General features: G+C 48.0%; 1 protein-coding gene across 3 annotated transcripts in view; it reads left to right on the forward strand.

Annotated features, from left to right (window-relative positions):
• Positions 1 to 25528, forward strand: part of FAM193B (family with sequence similarity 193 member B) — a 34614-nt gene that overhangs the window by 2868 nt on the left and 6218 nt on the right. Inside the window, exons 2-9 of one of the 3 annotated variants that reach the window (XM_060008283.1) lie at positions 3627 to 3687; positions 11145 to 11250; positions 12194 to 12425; positions 13631 to 14018; positions 16632 to 16833; positions 17745 to 17984; positions 24249 to 25272; positions 25423 to 25498. In XM_060008283.1, coding sequence (XP_059864266.1) covers positions 11233 to 11250; positions 12194 to 12425; positions 13631 to 14018; positions 16632 to 16833; positions 17745 to 17984; positions 24249 to 25272; positions 25423 to 25498 — 2180 coding nt within the window. In that variant the 5' untranslated portion in view covers positions 3627 to 3687; positions 11145 to 11232. Of the gene's footprint in view, positions 1 to 3626; positions 3688 to 10735; positions 10761 to 11144; positions 11388 to 12193; positions 12426 to 13630; positions 14019 to 16631; positions 16834 to 17744; positions 17985 to 24248; positions 25273 to 25422; positions 25499 to 25528 lie in introns of those variants that run through there. The other 2 variants (XM_060008284.1, XM_060008278.1) reach the window with 2 other exon arrangements.

Genomic DNA, 25528 nt, shown 5'->3' on the forward strand with positions numbered 1-25528 from the left:
TGAGCCAGTATTTTTAAAAATCAAAGGTTTCCTGCAAAACTGGATTTGTGCCATCTCTTAAAATCTGGTGCTCCTGGGCCCACATTTCCAGGAGGCAGTAATCTGCAGTCTCTGAGAAGTGTCTGCCCTCTTTATCATATGAAGGACACCTGATCTGTGCCAGGCCCTGGACCAGCTGGAAATGCAGAAGTGAATCAGCCGTGGTCCCTCCTCACAAGGGGCTTATTTGGTCTAGAGACCAAATGAGTAAATGAGTTTGGTTTATAGTAGTTTGCGGTAAGGCTTAGAAGATCATTACTTCCTCTGAGTTAAGGCTTATAGGCCACTGGTTGCATCCAGTTTCCTTTGCTCATTTTCATAACCTGTACACATTTAAATGCAGGACTTTGAGCTTAATTGGAATCCCAAAAGTCCTTACTTCTAATTGATTAGGCCACTAAACTACATTGATACATTCACTAAAAACCCAAATCCTCATTTATTTCACAAGAAGACTAAAACAGTTACAGCCTTCTTAGCAAAGAAAAAAAAAAACACCCAACTTACAAAGCAGCTGGAGGAGGCAGTGAGACATAGTATTTAATGTTGCAGACTTGGGGTGAGCTTCCTGCTCATTCTCTTAGCTTTGTTGCTGTGGGCATGTTTCTTCTCTTCTTTAAGCCTCTTCTAGAGCTTCACCAGAGAATGTGGAGCAACCCACATAGCACCTAGTGCTCCTCACGCCAGAGCTAGAATTGGACGTGACGTGTGGCAGGGAGCCATTTGGCCATCCAAAGCCTGAGTGTTCTCACCTGCCAGCTCTGCTGGCTGTCTCTAGTTCTCTTGGACCACTCAGCTTGTAGTCCAGGTGCACACTCAGTAAACCCCCAGGAGACTTGCTAGACTGTAAACTGGCATTTGGTGGGGGTTGAGCTCATCCTGCCCTTCCCATTTCTCATCTCTACAGCATCACCTGGGACTTTGCCCAGCCTAGTTTAAAGGAACTCTAGAGACCTGGCTCCCCCACTGCTCAGAGTTAAACCTGCTCCCTCATGGGACTGGAGCAGATGATCAGCCAGTATCTTTATTAAAATCATCTCATTATGTTTAATCCACTCAGCAAGTATTAACGATCTCTGTGCCAAGGCCTTTATTCGGGGCACACAGATGAATGAGATAATCCCTATACCCTGGGACTTCCCCCTTAAAATCACTGCCCACCCAGCCATTTTCATTGCAGATAGGAAGAAATGGTACTGAGGAGAGATCCTTGTCTCCTCTGGTTCTTTGTAAGCCAGTAGAGATTCACTATGTAGAAATGCCAAAAGTCTTTTGAAGATGAAGACTTACCTACTAAGATTTTAAAATTTTAAATTTCCGGACTTCCCTGGTTGGTCCAGCAGTTAAGATTCCGAGCTTCCAATGCAGGGAGCATGGGTTCAATTCCCGGTCAGGGAACTAAGATCCCACATGCCATGCGGTACAGCGCAAAAAATAATAATAATAATAATTAAAATTTAAAATTTCCTTAAAATGTCCCAGAGCTATAAGCTTAATAAATGATATCAGATGTACTATTAAGGTCCTAACACCTTTACTTACTAAACCTAGAATTTTTGAGAGCATGGGCTATGTTTTAATTCATTTCTGGTGTATTTATTACGCATGGTCCTTATGTGTTCAATGAATGGCTGTTAAACTAAATTATAATAAAAGAGATGTTAGGTTTCTAGCACTTTTTTCTTATCTGCCCGCACTGCTAGGCCAGGCTGGCAGTCATTCATTCAGGCACATTGCACACACACCATGCCCAGCCTTCCTCTCACCTGACCTGGCGTTCATTTATTCTACCAACACTAATGGACACCTGATCTGTGCCAGGCCCTGGGCTAGCTGGGAATGCAGAAGTGAATCAGACATGGTCCCTGCCCACAGGGGCTCATGGTCTAAAGAACATACATATAATAATTGCAGTTAGGCTAGAAGAGCATTGCTTCCTCTGAGTTGAGTCAAATCCTAGATCCTAGTACATGCTTTTAGAAGTATTTCAGCCTTTTAGGTTTTTTTTATGTATAAAATGACAGTGATGCTGGGCTCACACTAGGGTTCAGCAAGTACTGCATGTCAAGCACTGAGCACAAGTGGTAGCTGTGATTATTATAGATGCTTTGTTCTGAGGATGCACAGACGTGATAGCCTAGAAAAAGCTTCTCAGAGCTGAGGCTTCAAGGTCAAGTAGAAGGTCCTCCAGAGAAGGTGAGAGAAAGTGTCTAACCAAAGCAAACAGCATAGACAAAGACCCAGAGGCCAGAACTGCCCAGCTTATGGAGAGTGGTGAGAGGTCTGGCTGGAGAGTTTAGCAGGTTCTTGAAAACCAAAAGGTTTGGGCTTTATCCTGTAGGCAATGAGGAATCAATGAAAGGTTTTAAGTAGGAAAGTGAATGTGATGTGCTTCATTAAATTCTCTCTGATAGCATGGAAGTAATTCTCAGTGGGAGAGGCAGCTGTGATTGCTTGATTCTACCTCTACCTCTCCCTCACCCCAGCCTAACTAATAATCAGATCCCTTGTGCTTTGCTGGACCGTATCCCAGACCTAGAGTCTTTAGGTCTGAAGCCCAGCATCTATTGTTATTAAATTGCCCCAGGTGATTCTGATGTGTGGCTGGGTCTGGGAATTGCTGAACTGAGGGTGCCATGGGGATCTTTGCGGAGGCCTAGGCTATTCTTTAAAGAATGGGGCTTCCTGGGGGAGAAGAGAGCTTTTCCATAAGCAGGAGAAGAAACAGCCTTAGTTTTTTTAAAAAAACAAACTTTTCCTAGTTCTCCAGTTGTTGCCCATATTCTCCAACTGCTAATCTTTCTTCGTGTATGGAAACACGTGCTGCCACCTCTACTGAATGATTGGAATGCACTGATTCATGAGACACAGGCCCTGCCCTTGAAAAGCTGTCTTCTGTGGAGAAGACAGATTTTAATAATCATGATACACGTGATAAGCTCTCTACAAGAGACATGTAAAAAAGTGTTAGGGCATCCCAGAGCAAAGCACAGTTTATTTTGCCTGTGGACTTAGGAGAATGTAACACCCAAATTGAGCCTAAAAAGGAAGAGGTAGAGGGAACAGTGTGAGTGAAGATGTGAGTGCTTATGTATTGGAGAAGGGGAATGGATATTGTGGGAAGGAGTGGTTAATGGTTCTTCGTGGCAGAATATGCAGAGCAGAGAAGGACTGAGGAGAGGCATGCTTGTGTCCCGGGAAAGGCCCAGTGTTTGCACCCTTCAGTTCTGTGCCCATGTTCCCACCCTCATCCTTCAGACTCTAGGTGGATGAACATGGTACAGTCCTATAGGCCACCTGTCCTTTATTTCCTACCCAAGGCTCTTAGCTATCCAGATCCCTTTGTGGTTTCCCCCTCCATTCTGAAGTGAATAGATATAGGGAAACTAAGGCAGAAAGAAGGGCCCGGAAATATTGAAGGTTCTTATTAGGAAGTTGCAGCCAGAGAATGTGGGCTGGGTGGGGGGGGGTGGCGGGGGTCAAAGAGACCTTGAAGGTCACCTGTCTAGTCTTCTGTCCTGTGCTTCAAGTAATAACTTTGGATTGGGCAAGTCTCACTTAGTAAGTTTCCCTGTCATTTCTTCCAGGACAGAAGAGGAAAGAAACTAACGGGTATTGAGCACCTACTGTGTGCCAGGCCCAGGCCAGGTACTTTATATAATTTATTTCCTTCTGTCCTCACCACTCTGTGAAGTATGGTTTTATTCTCATTTCATAAATGAGGAAATTGAGGCTCAAAGAAATTCAGTAATAATCCAAGATCATACTGAAAATGGCAGAACTGGGATTTGAACTCACAACAGTCTGTCTCCAAAGTTCATACTCTTCCACCCATGAGAACTCTGTGTTGCCATTACAGAGTAGTCGGTAATAAGGTTTGCCCAAGGTTCCAGGTAAATAAGAAGCAGCTTAGGCCTTCCTGTGGCTGATTACACCCAGGAGGCAGGTTTGACAGATGAACTAGCCTTGGCGGGTAGAGGGCCCCTGGGGTCAGAAAGACTCACTGCCCTATCCTTGACTCAGCTTGTACAACCGAAGAGAATTCTCCACAAAATGGCTTTATGTTGTGAAACTATTGTCCTACCTCTTGGAAGGACCTGAGCCAACAGCCTGAGTGGGAGTTCGGGTGAAAGCTCCAGGGCACTGAGGTTGTATCAGCTCCCTAAGAATTAACTACACCTCTGATGGCCAGCAGTAGAATGGTCTGAGATTCTTACCCATTAGTGGCCTGGAGTGACGCAGCCATGCCTTTTCAACATGGTATGTCGGGAAAGGGGCTGGTTTGGCTGTGTTTTAGTTTCTATCCTTTGTGTAGAGCAGCTGAGACATGAGCCAGATGGGCTTTAAGGATTCGTTCATTTATTCAGTGAATGCCTACTATGTGCCAGACCCAAGCCAAGCCTAGTTCCTGGATACACTTAAATGGCCGCAGTCTACTCCCTGCCCCCAAAGAGCTCCCATTCTACCAGGATTTGGAGTAGGCAGAAGATATGTCTATGGCACAATGTGATAGGTGCTATACTGAAATAATTCTACTCAGCCTGGTCCAGCAAAAGCTTCAACGACCTTTGACCAAGATTTTAGGGGATAAGTAGGAATTTCCTGAGGAGTAAAGCTGAGGTGCTGGGGTTTGAAGGGGCAAGGTGTATCTGAGGAACAGTATGAATAGAACCTATGGCTCTCAGGTGTTAAGTGTGGAAATGGAGTATGGAGAGGTCAGCTGGGGCCAAGTTATAAATGCCAGGGGCCAAAGGGTGCCCTGGTAGCGAGCTCCACCAGAAAGGAGCCTAGAGATCAAAGAGAGACTAAGGTAGGAAAGAGGAGGTAAAGGAAAGAGATCCTCAAACTGGATAGGTATGTGAGAAGGCACATAATAAGCTAATATTAAGTAGAGAAGCCCAATGTCCTAATCAGTTTTTAATTTATGTATTATTTTGTTTATTATAATTGTATGTTATTTTAATGTGTTCCTACCTGATTCTCCAAAATGAATATGAGGCATCCTGGGAGTTTGGGAGCATTGACAACCCCGTGCATGAACCTGCCTGGTTTATGCATGTGTTCTTAAGGCAGGAACTCTATGGTTCACAGCACCTAGCACAATGGTTGGCACCAGGTAGGGGCCCTGAGAATGTTTGTTGAATGAGGGAATGAATGGGTGAACGGAAGAGTGAGTGGTAATGACTGGGCTGATAAGTTTTTCTAGGCTGGGGATTAATCATTTTCTCTGCTTTTGGAAGGGAATTTTAACTGTTGTCCTCTCCCTGCCTCAGTGACAAGGAGGCTTTTGGAGTTGGGTGACTTGAGAGTAGAGTGCTCTACTGGGCCATTTCAGAATAGAATTTGGAAACTATTGCAGGGCTGCTGGTTAGATACAGCATGTGTCTTGGGGGAATCGTCTCAAACATACACAAACTCTTGGGAGTAAAAAGAATCCATGAAAGGAATGAGAGCAGGTTTGGTTCTGGAAATTAGATCCAGCTTCAAGAGCAGTCCTTGACAGCCATCTGGCCTAGTGACACATAATTCCCAAGTTGTGGCCAGAAAGTCTGAAGTGCAAAGTTTACTCATGCCCCCAAAGAGCTATCCAGATATGCCATGAACTGCTATATGGTTGTTAATAATCACTATTGCTTATAGTGTACTCACTGGGTGACAGGCACTGTTAGATGCTTTACATCAGCAGTTCTGAAAGGGTTTGGTCTTGGGACCCTTTTACATTTTGAGGACCCGAAAGAGCTTTTGTTGGTTAAACTGTTGATATTTACCAAATTAAGTATTAAAACTGAGAAAGTTTAAAAATATTTAGTTACTAATTCATTGCAGAATAACAATATTAAACCTATCACATTAACATAAATAACAACTTCTAAATTAAAAATAATAATTTTCCAAACAAATTAGAAAAATGGTCTTGTTTTCACTTTTGCAAATTTATGTCTACCTTAATAGAAAGAAGTTAGATTCTCATATGCTTCTGTATTCAGTCTGTTGCAATACATTTTGATTGAAGTATGTTAAAAAAAAAAATTCAACCTCACACAGATACATAGTTGGAAAGAGAAAAGTATTTTGATAGCCTGTCCAGACGATTGTTGGTATTCTTCTTTGCAATATGGAATCTGAGACCATATCAATAAAGTCTTTATACTCATTTACATTAAAATCAGTTGGTTCCAAAAAAAAAAAAAAATCTGTTGGTTCACCTGACACTTTGAGTGGACTTTATACCAGTGCATGATTCTGTAACATTATGCTTTGATCATTTGGAAAGTAGGTTCACTGAGTTATGTAGATCTTCCAAATGTTTTCCTGTTTCATTTTATAATATCAAAAGATAACATTTGTTAATATCACCATCAATTTCATCATAAAGTCTTTAAGTATTGGGAAGCTGTCAAGCTCATTGTTGTGGATACAACTTTTCCAAAATTCTAATTTTCTCCTAAAACTTGAATTTTATCATTGACCATAAATACAGAGTTGTTTTCCTTGAAGTGACACGCTCGTTTTGGTCATTTTTTGAGAAAATGTCTGCCAGTAACCCAGGTTTGAATAACCATAGTTTGTCAGTCATTCTTTGAAGTAAAAATGGTGTTCCATGAAAAAACTGTCTTCCCCTTTCTTTGATTTTATCTCTTTTTTCACAGGAAAACTAGAATGTCTTAGCATAATGCTTCTCAGACAAAGAAGAAAAGTCTTGGGCCTGGCCAGGCGAGGGAGCAGGCACTGGTTTTAATGGCTGCACATGCCAGCCTCCTGGGCTGAGAGTGGCCACAGTCTAGGGTTCCCCTGGCTCATTGACTGCTCTGGGGTTGTGCGTGCTACAACACTGATCCCCTGTGTGAGTAACCCCACACTGTCCAGAGATTTGGGGTTTGCTCAGAGAATGAAGCAGAATTATCTTGGAGCTTTTTTGAGCAGATCCCAAATCTAGAGAACCACAAGAACCTTTCCTTTTTCTCCTCCATGTTTTACCTAAGGCTAGACTGGAATCTGGAGAGGCTCTGAATTTAAACTGAGGTAAGAAGTAATAGTTAGCTGTTGCCCAGGGTTTCTGGATTTAAGAATCAGTTCCATCAGCCTTTATGATGAAGAAACATGGTTGGAATTTTCATTCATTCGATAAACATTTATTGATTATGTTATTCATGTGGGAATACTGTGCCAGGTGCTGAAAAGTACAGCTTGAGAACAGCTAGTTGAAAGCCTGAATTGACTACAGAGGATAAGAAGTCATGATTGCCAGGAATTTGGAAAATGGCAGGAGATTGCAGTCAAAGGGAACTGTGAACCAAGAGCTTTTCTCTGCCAAAGCAAAAATTTGAAAAATCTGGTAGTATTAACTGTATATAATATCTCCAGGGATTGGAATTCAAACAACCCTCTGGCAATTAAAGTAGAGATGAAAATGTCAGAGGGAAAAGTCCCCAGGCTCCACTGGGAGTTTTACCCAGGGGCAGGCACCAAAGATTAGAGTTAAGACAGCTCTGAGGGTGGCCCCCAGAACTACCTGGGCCTAGAAAGAAAGAATCTAGTATACCAAACTCAAGACAGTGGATAAGCTAGTTTCCAGTGTAGACTTATTAAGAACAGACCAGCCAAGGGGCATAGATGATAGATTGAATACCTCCTGTATGGATCCCTTGAGCTAAGTGCTTTGCATCTCTAATGTCACTTAATCCTCTGGGCAACCTTATGCAATGTAGGTGGTATATCCCTGCTTCAGATTGTACTTAATTAGCTTTCCAGGCCCTGTGTTTCTTCCTTTAACCAGAAAGAGCCTGCCCTGTAAATTCACTTCCATTGATGGCTATTCTTATTTATCATGTGTACCATTTTGGCTCTAGGGAAAGTCATGTTATTTCCATGAATGTGGAATCTCATTGTAATCCCCAAGGAATGCAATCTTCCACTCTTCCACACTTGAGATTGTAACCATTTGGGTGGAGGTCCAGGGTGGGGAGATGGCCTTTTTCTGTGGGAAACAGTAATTTCAAGCAATGTCTCACCAAACTGCCTGCCAGCTGTATTGCCATGGGGACACTTAACAAATCTGATTTAGCCACTATGTGCCCAGCTGAGCCTGTGCCCTGTGCTGTACTGTGAGGGATCCAGACAAGAATCAGATCTGGTACTTGCCTTCTAAGAGCACAATCTAGTAGAAGGGACAGATAAATAAGTTAAGTGGAAGGCACAGATGTTGTAACAAAGGCACAATGTGCTGTGGGGATATGGGAAGGAGAGGTGAATTATAAGAGGGAGTCTCTAGGAAAGCTTGGGTGAGATTGGATCTAAGCTGGGCCTTATTTAAGCCTTGCCCTTCTACTTAGTGGTAAATGTGGGGAGGAAGGGGGTTTTAGGCAGAGGATCCCCTTTAGCAAAGGCATGACATAAGAGTACAGGGAGTATTTGGGGAACTTAAGGAATGACTTCATGGAGTGAGGACAGATTAAGATGCCTAAAAATCACCTTCAGTTCATTGCATGTGAGAGACTCTTGCATTCTCTTAAAATACAGTGATTGTATATTCTATATTTTCAATCGTAATCCTGATTTTAAATACTGTTTCCCATTGCCCCCATCATGTTCATAATTAGTGCCATATGTTGAGCAACATATATGCCTGGCACTAGGTGCTTTATCACAATGCTCACAGCCAACTCTGCAAGTCAGGACTTAATCCCATTTTATAGATGGAGAGACGTAGAATAAGTAGAACTTGCCCAGCATTATACAGCTGGTAAGTGATGGAGGCCCAGGATTAATGCCAAAGTGAGTGTTGTTTCTGCTACACCCCAGCACCTCCCACAAGTACTTTGGCACTAAGTACAGTCACATTGATTACATATTTAATTTATAAGAATTCTGTTTTCACTTTTAAAAGAAAACAGAAAAAATCACTTATTACACCTTGTCATTTACATTATACATTTGAATTCTTGGTTGTATCTACAAAACCATATATACTGTACCTTACAGGCCATATAAAAAATTTCGAGAATAATTTTACTCATACAAGATTTTCATCTTATGTAATAACTATAGAACCTAACACTGAAATGAAATGAAACTCCATTGTAGTAAAATTACATGTCCTGGTGTTTGCCTTAAAAATATGGTTACTTTTCTATTTCTCACAGGGAAAGGGACTTGGGCATTGACCTCATCTCCTCCTTCTGGAGTTACTGTGGCATTTTGTAGCTATGGAAAGTTTCCTGGGTACACATCTCAGAAAGGCTTCTCTTGCCATAACTTATCTGAACACCATCCTTCTCCATCAGCCTTCCACTCTTTCCATGAGATACTCATCACCAGTGGGTTCTAGAAGCCTATATTCTTTTGCAACTGCCATTAAGCAGCCGACTTGCTCACTGAAATGTCCCCTTGGCACGGACTGTTTAGGCAGCATCTCACATGAGTTCCATACGTAAGATTCCTTTCTTTCTCTCTCTCTCTGGTACTCTTTTCCAAGGTCCTTGTACTTCTGTAAATGTTTCAGTATGCTTCTGGTACTACTGTTTGATTCCTTTCTTTTTCTAGAAACCAGGGACCCAGGTCAGTGTAATTGTAACATTACAGATTTAAGGATACCCTGATGCCAACTTATTGTGAGAAGGTGATTTTATTCGAAAAACATGATGCCATTTATTTTATTGGTAGGATGAAAATAATACTCTTATTAATTCCTTTGCTTAGGCCTCTGCAAATACCTGTTACCTAGTGGTGGGTAAGTTTGGAAGGTATATCAGTTAACTACTGTGTGTGACAAACCACCCCAAAACTTAGTGGGTTAAAACAATACTATTTATTATTTGTCATGAGTCTCTGGGTTGACTGGGTGTTTCTGCTGATCGCGGCCTACTTGGCTGATCTCAGCTGTGCTCACTCGTGTATCTGATCTGCTGGCCAATCAGCTGGGAAGACTCAGTTTTCCCCACATGTCTCTCACATCCCTCCAGCAGCTAGCCTGGTCATGCTTACATGGCATGACGGGTGCGAGAGCGAGCAAGCCCAGCCATGCAAGGAGGCAAGTAGAAATGCATACACACTTTTCAAGCTTATGCTGGCAGCATGTTTGCTAACATCCCGTTGGCTGAAGAAAGTGACGTGACTGTCAGAGTGAGAAGGGACTATAGTACAAAGTTGCAGGATATAGGAAAGCCATTAATTGGGGTCATTAGACACAATCAGTCTCCCAGTCAGTACCCCTCAATGTGACAGAAAACCTGTAGACTTATATTTCTAGGTAAAGTTTGTCCTAGAAGGGAAAAACAAAATCCAAATAATAATTACCGTGTACTGGGACCATGCTATCGGCACACACAGGGCTAGGCACTTTCCCTATCTAGGCACGAACCCTCACAACTCTGCAAGGTAGGTAGGAAGTCAGAGCTCAGGAAGTTCAATAACTTGCTCAAGGTCACCCAGCTAATTTGTGGTCAGGGAAGGATTAGAATGTGTGTCAGTCTGACCCCCGAAGCCCAGGGTTTTTTTCACCATACCTCACTGCCTCTCAGAAGCACCAGGATTTGCCTTACCCTCCAACTCAGTTTTCAACTGAGTTGATAACTCTTTGACTGGCTCCTCCAAAATGCTGCTGTGATCCTAATGGAATTGTGCAGCTCTTCAGGAAACCCACATGTTCCCCCAAACTGCATTAACTGAAACATTTTTTCTTTCAGGTGGGGATTGGTCTGTAGACTTCACAGACTCCCAAGGTTTGTGGCGTCTCCCAGACATGCCAGAGAAGGAAGGGCCATCTTCTCATTAACCTTCAAGATTTGGGGACATCGGGGCATTAGGGCATTTGAGCATGAGCTTTGGAGTCAGCCTCACTAGGGTTCAAATCCTAGTTCAACCACTCACTAACTCTATAACCTTGGGCAACTTATTTAACTTCTTGAAATTTGTTTCTTCTTTTAAAAAAAAGAGAAGAATGATAACACCTAGTTTGCAGAGCTGTTACAAGGACTAAAATTTGGTAAATAAAGTGCCTAACCCAGTGCCTGGCACGTAATAAGTGATGTCATTAGTATTGTTAATATTATTTCTAAGCAGAGCCCTTCCCCTTCTGGGAAACCCTGTTTCTGTCTGTTGGACAGGTTCCCCCCACCTCCAGCCAGTCTGTGCAGACTTGCTGCCTGCTGTGTCACCGGGAACGCAAAGGCTGGGAAGAAGGCCCTTCCCAAAATGGACTGGTGTTGCAGGGTGAGAAGCTGCCCCCTGACTTCATGCCAAAGCTCGTCAAGAATCTCCTAGGCGAGATGCCTCTATGGGTCTGCCAGAGTTGCCGAAAGAGCATGGAGGAAGATGAAAGGCAGACAGGTCGAGAACATGCAGTGGCGGTAGGTAACCGCTGAGAAGGGGTCCCTGAATGCAGGAGCGCTGCCTGCCCAAAGAAGTCAGGCTGCTGAGCCGTTGCTGCCTTGTCCTCTCAGGTGGCTCTCCTCAGGCAGCACCTATGCCCAAGTGCCAAGAGGCTGCTGGGCTGCATCCACACAGCATTAGCAGCTTGGGTTCACATTTGGGGGAAGAAAAGAGAGGTTTCAGGCAGCCCACCAGCCCCTGAGGACAGTGCACAGTGTGAGGGCCGGCTCAGATGTACTGGTAGATTGAGATCCTGACCCTTCCCTGTGACTGTGCTGCTTTCAGCTCTCTGGCAGCTCAAAAGCCAACCAATATGATATGGAGGGCAAAGGTCAGTTTGAGGGTCTGCAATGTGCCTCCATTAGAAGGCTTCCAAGATGCCTAGAAGCTGTCCAAGTGCTATCTCCTGAATCACAGAGGTCCGACTCCTTGTTTCTTATTCCCCTTTTACCCAGAATCAGTTCAGCTTCAGGACTCCTAATTTAAAGACTGTTCCTCTCCTTGCCAGCTCTCAGGACTCCCCAAAGGCCCACAGTTAACAGGCAGTCTCTGCCATTACCAGAATCTCTCTCATCATATCCACATACTTCACTGGGAGCACCACAGCCCCTCTTGGCAAAGGCCTGGCCCGCATTTGCCCTTGAACCTTTAGTTGTGGGAACTGTGCTTTGGCCATGGCATGGGGGCCTGGAGGAGGAGGTGTCCCTGGGGAAGCTGAGGCAGCAGAGGGTTAGCTCTGATGTTTCCCCTTTTACCATGAGCCTTTTTCTTCCCCCTTCCCCAGATCTCCTTGTCACACACATCCTGCGAATCGCAGTCTTGTGGGGGTGACTCTCATTCCTCTTCGTCCTCCTCTTCATCGTCCTCATCCTCGTCGTCCTCCTGCCATGGGAACTCAGGGGACTGGGATCCCAGCTCGTTCCTGTCAGCACATAAGCTCTCGGGCCTCTGGAACTCCCCGCACTCCAGTGGGGCCATGCCAGGCAGCTCTCTCGGGAGTCCTCCTTCCATCCCTGGTGAGTCTTCAAGCTCGGAAGACAGCCAGGCCCCATAAGTGGAGAGAGCTCTGTTTTCCTAACTGCTTGTTCAAACAATCAGAAGATCGGTTATTAAAATATTGAGCTGGCCGAAAAGTTCGTTTGGGTTTTTCCATAACATCTTATGGAAAAACCTGAACAAACTCTTTTGGCCAACCCAATAAGTAAAAGTGGAGCTGTTCTGGTGGAAGCCAAGCAGGGAATCCAGCCCTTGACTGTCTTGGTGGGAATCCTTTCCCCAGGACTGGCTCTGATAGCTGTTCCCATTGGATCCAAGAGGGGACCTGGTAAGCACTGGCTGAACAGAAAGTGAAGTCTGAAAGGGCCTTTAGGGAATTAGGAATCAGATCACCTGACTCCTGCAGCAGCACAGAGGGCCTGGGTGCCTCCTTTTCTCCATCTAGGGCATGGGTGCTTTTATAAAAGCACTGCACTTCCATCCACAAGAGATAGGCAGTGTGAGCTGCCTTGATTATTAGCCAGTTTTGCAGCTATGTAAGCCTTTTCTAGACTCTGAGATAACACTTAGTGACCCAAAGAAAAAATCTTGGGTTTTTGATGTACTGTGTAAATATGAATTACTGTCTGCTTCTAAATGGAGGACCTGAATTCTTCAAAGGGGTGCTGCCCCCAGAATTGTGAGTTGAGTAATGCATAATTCCAGTTATTTTGGTGCATAAGCCAGAGAGAGTCATCAAAGCCTTTTCCCACTTGTCCTCTGAAATCTGGGGCCACCCGGGAGTCTGGCATACCCTGGCTGCCTCAGTCCACATGGCCCAGAGGCAGAGCCTCAACCTGCTGCTCCACTGGCTTCTGTAGATCCTGCCCTGGGCCTGAGGAATGCCTGTTGACAGGCAGGTCCTAAAGAGGCACTGAGAGACAGAACATGTATCCCCTGTTTATGCCAGCAGAGGTGTTGTGGCCTTGCATGGGGCTGGCATTCCTGGTGCCTTCTCTCTCAGGCCTGGACTTCAGCCTGTCTAGCTGCTGCCTAAAGAGAAATCTCTCCAGCCCAAGCTACTGCTGGGCTTTTCCGAAAGCTCACAAGTCCACCATGCTGAAAGGCTGTTCCCAGGCATGTTCCCTATGGTCACAGTAAGCAGGATGCTGCAGCAACGAGTCATTGGGCTTCCTTCCCAAGATCTGGGCTCCCACTGACACCTCTCTCCCCCGTCCGCCCACAGGTGAGGTTTTCCCCATCTCGGAGCACCACCGGCACTCAGACCTCACTGCTCCACCTAACAGCCCCACCGGCCACCACCCCCAGCCAGCGCTGCTGATCCCATCTCACCCCGGATCCTTTGGCTCACCACCCCACCCGCACCTGCTGCCCACCACCCCGGCAGCACCTTTCCCTGCCCAGGTTTCAGAATGCCCTATTGCCATGGCTGCTGCCCCCCACACCCCAGGGCCATGTCAGAGCCCCCACCTTCCCTCCACTAGCATGCCGCTCCTGAAGATGCCTCCACCATTCTCGGGTTGCAGCCACCCCTGTAGTGGGCATTGCAGCGGGCACTGCAGCGGGCCCCTCCTCCCACCGCCCAGCTCTCAGCAGCTCACTAGCACTCACAGGTGAGTGGCGCAAAGAGCAAACTCCCTGACAGCTTGAACTTAAAAGAGTTTTGGGAAACTTTGCAAAGGGTACCTTTGGGATAGAAATTAATGTGTTTATGTTTTTTCCATAGTTTGTTCAATTATAAAAGAAATATGTGTTTATTATTTAAAAACTTGGAAAAATTTAGAAATGTATAAAATTCCTGGCAACCTAAACTTTAACACTGCAGTACATTTTTTCTTGATGTTCTTTTTTTTTTTTAATATTTTTTTATGTATTTGGCTTCGCTGAGTCTTAGTTGCAGCATGCGAGATCTTTAGTTGTGGCATGCAGGGTCTTTAATTGCAGCATGTGAACTCTTAGTTGTGGCATGTGGGATCTAGTTCCCTGACCAGGATTCGAACCCAGGCCCCCTGCATTGGGAGTGCGGAGTCTTAGCTACTGGACCACTAGGGAAGTCCCGTGATATTTCTATATATAAATAATATATATAAATAACAAAACGAGGTCCACATTCTATATATTTTTGTGTGTTTATTTTTTAACAGTATACCATGATCACTTCCCCAGTTAAAATTCTTCAGAAAACTTTTCAGTGGCCATATAGTGTCTAATTGTACAGCTCTCGCATAGTTTATCATTCCCCTATTCCTGGATATTTAGGCATTTCTAGTTTTTAACTGTTATAGACTAGGCTGTAATAAGCATCCTTGCACACAAATCTGTTTGAGTCAGGAGTTCTGTCCTTAAGATAGATTCCTAGAAGTAACTCTTAAGTACTGAGAAAGTTTATATTAATATATATATGAAAGATACAATTTTTTGGAGAAGATAGATTTATCTTTTTATATTGTAAATCACATGTGTGTGATTTTTGGCCATGCCTGGTGGCATGTGGGATCTTAATTCCCTTACTAGGGATTGAACCCATGCCCCCTGTAGTGGAAGCTCGGGTCTTAAGCACAGGACTGCCAGGAAAGTCCTCTAAGCACCTTGATAATGATTCCTTCCCCGTGGAACCTCCCTCACCTTCTCCCATCTCAGAAGGTGAGAAAGGCCCCAGAGTATGGGGGTTGTCAGTTTTTATAGGGGTGGGTAATTTCATAGGCTAATGAGTGGGAGGAGTGTTCCAGCTCTTCTGGGAAGGGGCGGGGATTTCCAGGAATTGGGCCAGAGCCCACTTTTTGATCCTTTTGGTCCATCTTGGAACTGTTATGGTGCCTGTGGGTGTGTCATTTAGCTTGCTGATGTGTTACAGTAAGCATATACAGAGGCTCAAGGTCTAGTGGAAGTTAACTAGTGTGCCATCTTGGACCCATTTGATTCTAATCAGTTTATGTCATGTCCTTGGGCTATGTCATTCTTTCAAAGGCTGTGCCCTGCCCCTTTCCCTCCTGTTTCATCCCCCCCCTCAAAGATTTTACTCCCACATTCTTATGGGAAGCAGAAGGGCAATGGTTGGTCTGTCTTCTGTAACTGCTTCAAGGCTGAGTAGGACTGTTGGCCCACCCCTGCTCCTTGCCCCACCCTTCCTCCTGCCTCCCTTGGCCCTAGCCCTGGGGCACTCCTACTGCTGATGGCCAACCCAGGGCTCTGACTCTTCTGGCTCCAATTCTGGGACCTTGCAGGCCTGTCTCTTCCTTACCCTGGGAAAATAGTCTATATTACAGGGTGCTTCCAGAAATCCACAGGCAGAGCAGTGCAGTGAGAGAGCATGAGCTGTGTACACAGACTGAGTCCTAGCTGATCCTTGGGCAAAGCAGTGAAGCACTCTGAGCCTCGACCTCCTCCACTGCAATGTGGGGATGGCAGCACCTATTTTGCAGGATTTGGGGGATTGTTAGAAATAATATGCTGTATACAGTATCTGGCGCAAATAGTAGCTCTTAGAGTCTGTGGCCCACAAGGCACATTTGCTTTCTTAACTTCAAGGCCCCATGGCTAAGGCAGCTCTGTCCAGTGATTCAGACTCAATCATAAGAACCTTAGAGGGAATTCCCTGGTGCTCCAGTGGTTAGGACTCGGCACTTGCACTGCCAGGGTCCCAGGTTCAGTTCCTGGTCAGGGAACTAAGATCCCACAAGCCGCGTGGCATGGCCAAAAACAAACAAAATGGGGAAAAAAGGGCCTTAGTAAAAGGACATTGACCTCCTTTGGATGTTCCAGGGAGCCATCAGTCCACTAATCTGTTCAGACACATACTTACTGAGCACCTACTGTGTACAAGGTTGTTATGCTACACACCGGGGCCCAAAAATAGAAGTGGCATAGTCCCTATTCTTGAGGAATACACAATCTGATCTGAAAGAAAGATGGGTAAACAGACCATTGCTATAAAGCGTGATTGTAGGATAGAGGTATACCTGGTGTCCTCAGAGTCCAGGAGGCTCACATGGTAGGCGTGGGCAGGAGGCACAGGGAACCTTTCCAGAATAGCGCCATTGAGCTGGGCCCTGAGGGACAGAGAGAGTGTTTGCCCTGTTTTTGTGAGGTTCTGATTTGGTCTGACTGCCTTGGCTTTTGTGGGATGAGGCAGTTGAAGGTGATGGTGGGGATGCTTCCTGGGCTCCTCGTGGCCTGCTCCTGTCCTTCCCTTCCTCACCTTTGGGCCTGTCTTTCTTCCCCATCAGCAGGGACCCTGGGTGCAAGGGGCACAAGTTTACCCATAGTGGCCTGACCTGCCAGCTACCCCAGCCCTGCGAGGCAGACGAGGGGCTGGGCGAGGAAGAGGACAGCAGCTCAGAGCGTAGCTCCTGCACCTCATCCTCCACCCACCAGAGAGATGGGAAGTTCTGTGACTGCTGCTACTGTGAGTTCTTCGGCCACAATGCGGTGAGTGCGCCCCGCCCAGGCCAGAGCTGGCTTGTGGCCAGCCGAAGGGAGCCAGAGGAGCACCCTGCTCTCCCCAAGGCCCCCTTGCTCATGGGGCTAATAATTGTGCTTGGACCCTGTGAGTCCTCCCACCAGCGTCCACTCGCTTGATCCTCACAGCACATTGGTGAGGTAGAGATTTCTCAACATTTTGCTGCCTTTGCTCTTCTCATGGTTTCTCTTAAGATTCACTTTTGTTCCTTAGGCAAAAAGAAAGGAGGTGGCAGAGGAAAGCTATGATTCTGATGAGTATGTATACGTGTGTAATCACAGAGAAGTGAAGGCTTGTGCATGATGAAGGCAGAGTGGAAGCAAAAGCTCTCAGTCCCCAGTGTGAGAGCCAGCTGAGGGACAGGTAGTGAACACAGGTGGTGCCAGGAAGGAGGCTCAGAGCAGAGTACATGCTGTCTCTGGACGGGGAGAAAGCAGTTCAGAAGTCTCATAAGGTGAAGAGGGAAGGGCTGCTGGCTAAGGGAGAGCAGTTGAGGACAGAAGAAATGAAAGTAATTACATGGCTAGTCACCTTTGAGCTAGCGGTTGTTATCCTCATTTTAGAGATGACAAAATTGAGGCTCACAAAGGCTCAGTGAACCTGCCCAAGGTCATACAGCTTCTGAGTGACAAAGCCTGGGCTCAAACCTGCTTTCTTGGCTCCCAAGTTACTGTGCTCCCAACACTGCTGCGTACCTCTCACTCCCTCCACCCACCACTGCCTTGGCTCCGGGCCTGGCTGAGGGTGAAGCCATTTGGCCTTAGTGGCTGTGGTAGAAAGAACAGTTGTCTCGCTTCTCACCACGTTTGGTGCCGGCGGGTGGGAGTGCTACGGGCTTCACAGGCCCAGGGTGTAACGTCAGCACCTCCCCCTCCCCCAGCCACCCGCTGCCCCGACGAGTCGGAATTATACCGAGATCCGAGAGAAGCTCCGCTCAAGGCTGACCAGGCGGAAAGAGGAGCTGCCCATGAAGGGGGGCGCCCTGGGCGGGATCCCTGGGGAGCCTGCCGTGGACCACCGAGATGTGGATGAGCTGCTGGAATTCATCAACAGCACGGAGCCCAAAGTCCCCAACAGCGCCAGGGCCGCCAAGCGGGCCCGGCACAAACTGAAAAAGAAGGTGGGTGTGGCGGGAGCCCAGCTCTACCACCTCTTCTCCCCGAGGAATCCCTCGCCCCAACCCCCAGGACTTTTGGGGCATGAATGGTGCTGGCGGCTCTCTGCTCTGGGAAGGTCTGAATAAGTTTGGGAGGCATCAGGGTGAGGGAGCCTGGGGGCCAGTGATTGGAGGAAAAACAAGTCATAGCGTCAGAAGCCGCTTGCTGGATTCCTCAAAGCCCCAGGACTTGCTTCAGTCAGGTATTCATTCAGCAAACACTTCTGCAAATACTGGGCGCTAAAATATGATGCAGTTAAGTTCTCACCCTGGAGAAACTCAGTCCAGTGGAGAGACTGACACAAAACTGGACAAGCACGTTAGTGTGTGACAAGTGCTGGGATGAGGGAAGCCCCCCGTCCTGCCTGGGCGTGCTGGAAATGGCTGTACAACGAGGCTGCCTTGGGAGCTGAGTTGTAGGGGGTGAGTACAGATTCATCAGGAGGGCCCTCCTGGCAGCAGGAATAGCACGTCCACAGCACCTTTGTGAAGCCAGAGCTCAAACCCAAGAGAGGTAGGAGAGATAGTGGAGGTGAGGGAAGGGCCTCTTGGGCTTTGACTTGATCCTGCAGCTGCAGGGGGGTGGGGTGGTCGCTGGAGGGCTTTAATCACAGAATGCACTCGCCAGATCTGCATCCCAAGATTACGGTGTGACAGTATGGAAGGTAGCCTGGAGGGGTAATACTCCAGGCTGGAGAACCAAGAACCAGGAGAGGAATGATTGATAATGGGCCTGGAGCAAGAGAGATGGGTTTTTCAGAGGAGGCAGGTGATCTGATTGCAGGACAAGGAGATGATGGAGTTTGGGATTATCTTCCAGGTGTTTGCTAGGGTGACTGTCAGGATGGCGTACCTTTAATGAGCAAGGGTGGAATTGGCAGAAGACTGGGAATTCAGTTGGGACACGGTGACTCAGAGATTCTCATGAGACGTCCAAGCGGAGATGGAGGTGTGGGTCTGGGAGTTGCTGGCATGGGGATGTAATTGAAGCTATGGGAATGACCCAGCCTGAGGGCTGAGTGAGCTCCTCCCAGAAGGCTGAGGATAGAACCAGGGGAGCTATTCCTGGGCAACCCTGCTGCCAGGCAAGCACCACAGTTTGATGGCTCAACCCCTGCCACCCCATCACCTCTTGGCCTGCCTGCCCTCAGCTTTGTCTGCACAGTGCCACACTCAGGAGCTCAGCCGAAGAGAATGGGTTTGACAACTAGCTAGCTCCAGGTCCTGGGTGGTCAAACAGCCCTGGTGCTCTGGAAAGCAGCAATGATTCTCCATCTTTTTCCAAACCAAAGGACAAACCAGGACCCCTTCTCTGCAGCCTGAAGTAGTAAGCCAAAGGGTCCCACCACTGCCTTCAGAAAATGGTCAGCATTTTCTGTCTCCTGGCCAGCATTGCCTGGCCAGAAGTGTGCAGTGGGCAACAGTGGTCTCTTTGGCCTTTCCTGGCCTCCCAAGGCAGTGGTTCCTAGTTAGGTCCCAGCAAGTACGCTTCACAGTTCCCAGGCCTGGTGTGCTTTTCATAAATCGCTATGCCTGGATATCCTTTCTCCTTCATGTCTGCCCCCTCGTTTTCCTTCTGAAAACCTCCTCCCAAGCCCAATTCACGTGTTTCCTTCTTTGCAGTCTTCCTCAGGTAATATCTTCCGCTGTGCTACGGCTGCACCTCGCACGTCTCTCTAGTCTGCCTTTTATCATTCTCTACTCGTTCAGAAACTTCCTGCACAGCTACTGTCTGCCCTGCCCAGTCTAGAGGCCAAGATACAACACAAACACAGAAGCGGGTAGTTCTGATATCCTATAACTAGCGATCATGGTCATTATCTGTTTATACATCAACCTCCTCCCCAGTACCCCTCCTCCACCTCCCAGACTTAACTACAGTCCATCAAAAACACAGCTTCCACCAAGAACCATCCACCCACTACCCACCTGGGGAGACAGGTAAAGCTGGGTATTTTTTTGCTCCCTCATACAATTTCTGGACCATGACTCTCTCTCTCTCTCATGTCCTAACCCTTGCTCCTTTGAAACCAACCCCTGGCTGTGTCATCTGCAACCTCCCACCACCACTCCTCTTCATCCACTGAAGACTGTCTCCTGTCCTTCCCTTACCTTGACCATCATTCATTCACTCTCCTACCAGTCCTCTTAGTTCCTTGCGCCGTTGCCCTTCCTTTACACCCGCTCAGAAAAACCAGTCCTGGGTTCGACCCCAGCCTGCCTCTCCCCTTCTACACCTTGAGGAAGGCACTGGATTGAATCTATCTGTGGCACCCAGGCCGAGTGGTCTCCCGAGTGCCTGAGCCCCCACTTTGCTGCTCTCTAGTCTTCTGGCTCCTCGTCACTTCCATTCTCCCCAGTCCCTTTGTCAGACCTCCATTCTGCTCCAACTGCCAGGCTCTCCCCACCCCCACCTTATTTTTTGGCAGATAACCTTACTTACTGTTTCAACAAGGATTAAAAGCCAAGTGGACAGGCACTCTTTCAATGTCTTACCACCCCACCTGCAGACTTCCTTGTCATGAGGGAAGAGTTAGCCCTTTTCCTACCTAAGGCCTGTGCAGTCCTTCCTCCTCCTCAGTCTAACACCGGCTTCCTGCTGTGTGGCTCCAGCCTCTCTGGGCTGTTTCCCGTCAGCAGTTCACTGTGCCCAGTACTCTCTTTTTTGAAAGAAGACTGTCCTTTGAGCATACAACCTCACACTACCCCAGTCTCTTTCCTCTTCACAGAAAAACGTCATCTGCATTTACTCTGCAATTGTCAGCTCACTGCAAATTGTCTTCCACCTCCACTGCTCCACAGAGCCACCAATGAGTTCTTTGTTGCCAAATCATTCTCTCCTGTTCCATCTTCTTTTCCACTAGGCAACATCTCACACTTTGTTCTCCTTTTCAAACACTGTTTTCTTTGGCTCCTCCAACTTCAGCCAAGTGGGGGTGGGGAAAGGGCAATGGGGAGGCCACATTCTCCACATTTCTCTCTTCTTCTCTGCCCTCTGTCCTGCCTCCTTTGTGAGCGCCTCTTCCTCTGCCTGGCCCTCCCCCTTGAGGACAGGTCCCTGGGAAAGAGCCATCTAGATAGTGTTGCCTCCCAGGTCATTATGTCCACCTATTTCCTCCCTGTGCTTCATGGTGACATCTCCTGCTGCTGGGCACCTCCTCACACATGTCCTGCAGGCACCCAAACTCAGCATATACCAAACTGAGCTTGTCATCTTTGTCCAAAGAGCCCGCTTTTCCTTCTCCGTTGTCTGTCTAGTTAACGGCACTACCATCCACCCAGTTGCCTGAACCAGAACCCCAGGTGCCATCTGGGAGGACTACATCATGGTGATGGAGAGCAGTGGGCCTTGGAATTGGACCCCAGTTTGAAACCTGGCTCTGCCATGTTTGCTGTATGACCTTGGGCAAATCACTTAACTTCTAAGCCTCAGTTTCTTCCTCCATAAAATGAGAATAACCGTAGAACCTAATTCAAGGCTTTTGCAAGAATAAAATGGAGTGATGCACAGAAAGGTTGGGCAGAGTGAACGCTTGGTCAGTGTAGCTGCTGCAGCAGCAGTAGTGGTTGTTGATGTTGATTTCATGACTCATCTCATTCTCTCTCCCCGCCCCGTAACCAAAAGTCCTGGCTGTGCTACCTCCCAAGTAGCTCACACCCTACTGCCACTGCTTAAAAAGCCTTCCGTGGCTGAACATTGCCCTTAGGGTCAAATCCAGGCTCAAGCATGGCCTGCAGGGCTCTTGAGGATCCAGCCCCTGCTTAGCTTTCCAGCTTCATCTCTCAGTCTGCCCCTATTGCCTTCCTGCCCACTCCCCCCCACCAGAAGAAATCTGTGCTCCAGCTGTCCCTCTGAATGTTTGCATTCCCTAAATATTTCGCCTGTTCCCATTTCCCAGCCTTTCTATTTCCTTTTGTCTAGAAAGTGCTTGTCTCACACTTCCCAGGATAATCCTGTTCACCCTTCAGTGCTCAGTGAGATCCTGCCTTCTCTGGCAACCACCTCCTGATGGCCCAGTCTGGGTTCCCAGAGCACTCTGTGCTTTTTTCCCTGTACCTCTTGTCACTGGCACTCAGAATTAAACAGCCTGTTTGCATGTCCGTCTCCCCTGGCAGATTCAAGTCAGTGAGCAGAGACTGTCTCACGCATGGCTGAATTCCCAGTGCCTCATAGAATCACAAGTCAAAAAATGATTGTCAAAGGATATTGAAAAACATAAGAACTTCTGAAGATCACCCCTGGGTGTGCTTTCCCAACTCTGCCTCTTAATTAGCATGTAATCTAGGGCCAGTTCCTTATTCTTTCCAAAGATGAGTTTCCTCATCTGTAAATTGAGGATAACGACACAGCAAGGGCAGTTGTGAGGATTAAGTGAGACAACATGGGGAAGTACCAGGCTCATGGTACATAGCAGAAAATGCGTGGTTCTGTGCTTTCTCCTTCTCTCACTACCAAATTATACATGATTCCACGTCACTCCCTCTACACCAGTAGTTTTCAGTCTTTTGTAGAGCAGCAAAACTCTTTTCTGCAATTGAAATCTTCCATGGAACCTCAATTCCTAACAAATAAAAGCAAAGCTGTTCTGGTGCAGAGGAGGAGCAGTGTGAAGGGCCTTCCAGTCCTTTGTCCATCCCCATGGCCTCAGAGCTCTGTAGCATTGAACTCCACGGCACACAGCTGCTCTAGACTGTTTCTCTTCCTCACCTGAGTACCACATTGCCAAGGCACAGCCTTATTAGTGCCCAGGGAAAGGGGCACACACCCACTCAGGTGTCCTCATAATGACCCTCTGACGTATATAGGTTGGCAGTTTTTCTCCCAAATTTGCAAATGGAGATTTTAAGGTTCAGGGAGAATAAGTGATTTGTCCAAGGTCCCACAGTTGTGGAGCTAGTATTTTAAGAGAATAAATAACCCTGGGGCACAGGGTCACCTGTTAAGTTGACATTGAGGTGGTCGCAAGACCTCTTTTCTCGCTTCACTCATCCTGTTTCTCCCTCTCCATTCCCAAATCAGCCTGAAATAGGTGAAATGGTGAAATCATCTGGCTCCTAGCACATGACTACCACTTTGTCCCCGTTGGCTTTTTTTTTTTTTTTTTTTGCGGTACGCAGGCCTCTCACTGTTGTGGCCTCTCCCGTTGCGGAGCACAGGCTCCGGACGCGCAGGCTCAGTGGCCATGGCTCACAGGCCCAGCCGCTCCGCGGCAAGTGGGATCTTCCCGGACCGGGACACGAACCCGTGTCCCCTGCATCGGCAGGTGGACTCTCAACCACTGCGCCACCAGGGAAGCCCCCCGTTGGCTTTTGACAACTGTCTCCCATCTCCCTCTAAAGGCCTCCTTAGCCTGCTGGTGCCTTGAGGTTAGGCAGAGGGGTGAGCTGACTCAGAGCCCACAGACATGTTTTCGCTCTCCAGATCTGACTCTGTCAATGCTGAATGGCAGGGTCCAGCCTTCCTCAGCCTCCTGGTCCTCACCTGGGCAAAGGGGCTGCTTTTACATCTTGCTGTAGGGGCCACATGTAGCTGTCTGTTGTATGCCACTGGGCATGCTTTAGGCATGGCCTTGATTGCCCGAGGCCAACTAAGCACTGAGTGGCCTTCCTGTGGGAACTTGGCCCTCTCCAATAGCCTCCCTTATGCGCCATCAGGAGGGCACACACATTCCCAGCCACCCAGAGAAGTCTGATCTACCATGGTAGTCTCACAACCCCACATCTTTCTTCTTGAAAGACCTACCTGATGTCATGGCTTTTTTTCCCCTACCACCTGCAGAATTGGAGAGAATGCCTCTGTAGCAGCCATCTTCCTTAATGCATCCCCACGTTGGTCTTCACTCCAGAATTATTGTCCCCATTTTGCAGATGAGTCCACTGAGACTCAGCAAGTGAGTGAGTTGTTTAAGCTTATGCCTGGGAGGCAGATCCTATCCCTTTTGAGTCCTAGCCGCCTTAGCTTTTTTAGGCCCTAGAACTGCTACTGGGGCCCTGGATGAACAAGATGTAAAAACCCTATCCTCTGTGGGTATAACTGCCTCCATCCCCAGGATATGTACCTATCTGATTGCATTTCATCCTCATTACTGCAGGGTGAGCAGGCCAGGATTGCCAGGCCCTGCCTCTAGCCAGTTAGTGGCAAAGCTGGGCCAGAGGCAGACATGTCAGGTGTCGCATTGTGCCTGGCAGCTGCCAAGGCCCTGCGGAAACTGCCTCTTGTATTGGCAGGAAAAGGAGAAGGCCCAGTTGGCAGCAGAAGCTCTAAAGCAGGCAAATCGTAGTGTTTCTGGAAGCCGGGAGCTGAGGCCTACCAGGGAGAGGCTCTTGGAGTGGCCCGATCAGGAGCTGGATCGGGTCAACAGCTTTCTGAGCAGCCGTCTACAGGAGATCAAGAACACTGTCAAGGACTCCATCTGCGCCAGCTTCAGTGTGTGTGAGCTCAGCATGAACAGCAATGGCTTCACTAAAGAGGGGGCTGCTGAGCCAGAGCCTCAGAGTCTAGCCCCCTCAAACCTCAATGGCTCCTCAGAGCAACGGCCTGACGTTAACCTTGACCTGTCCCCTTTGACTTTGGGCTCCCCTCAGAACCATATGTTACATGCTCCAGGCGAGCCAGCCCCACCATGGGCAGAAATGAGAAGTCTCCACCCACCATGGACAGAGGTGAGGGGCCCCCCTCCTGGTATCATCCCTGAGAATGGGCTAGTGAGGAGACTCAACACCGTGCCCAACCTGTCCCGGGTGATCTGGGTCAAGACACCCAAGCCAGGTAACCCTAGCTCTGAGGAGCTAAGTGTAAAGGAGGTCCCTGGTTGCAAGCAGGAGCTGCCTGAGCCTGTGGCCTCAGGTGGCAAGCCACGGAAGGGCAAGAGACAGGGTAGTCAGGCCAAGAAGAGCAAGGTGAGCCCAGCTCCCCAGTCCCCAGCCTGCCTTGAGACTCCCAGTGCCAAGGGCCAGACCCCCAGCCCCAAGCAGCCAAGCAAGGCCCCAGAGCCTCCCAGAGTGGACAGCTGTGCCGAGGCTGGAGAAGGGAGCCAGGGGACCCGACCAGGACCAGGCTGGGCTAGCAGCCCCAAAGCTGACAAGGAGAAGGGCAGCTCCTGGCAAAACTGGCCAGGTGAAGCCAAGGCACAGCCTCTGGAGCAGGAGTCTGTGCAGCCCCCAGGCCCAGCAAGGCCACAGAGCTTGCCACAGGGCAAGGCCCGCAGCCGCCGGAGCCGCAACAAGCAGGAGAAGTCAGCCTCCTCCTTGGGTGAGTGCACCAGGAACTGAGTGGCTGACCCCCCCACCCAGCCAGGCCATGGGGTGGAGGGCAGTCCTCACATGTGAGCAGCATTGCCCCAAAAGCATGACCCAGACGCCTGGCTGTGAGCACTGAGCCCTCCTGGCTGTGTCTTCCTAGACGATGTGTTCCTGCCCAAGGACATGGATGGGGTGGAGATGGATGAGACTGACCGGGAGGTGGAGTATTTCAAGAGGTAGGTATGAGGCTGCCTGCTTTCCCGCTC

The sequence above is a fragment of the Delphinus delphis genome, chromosome 3 (assembly GCF_949987515.2).
Source record: "Delphinus delphis chromosome 3, mDelDel1.2, whole genome shotgun sequence".
Lineage (NCBI taxonomy): Eukaryota > Metazoa > Chordata > Mammalia > Artiodactyla > Delphinidae > Delphinus > Delphinus delphis.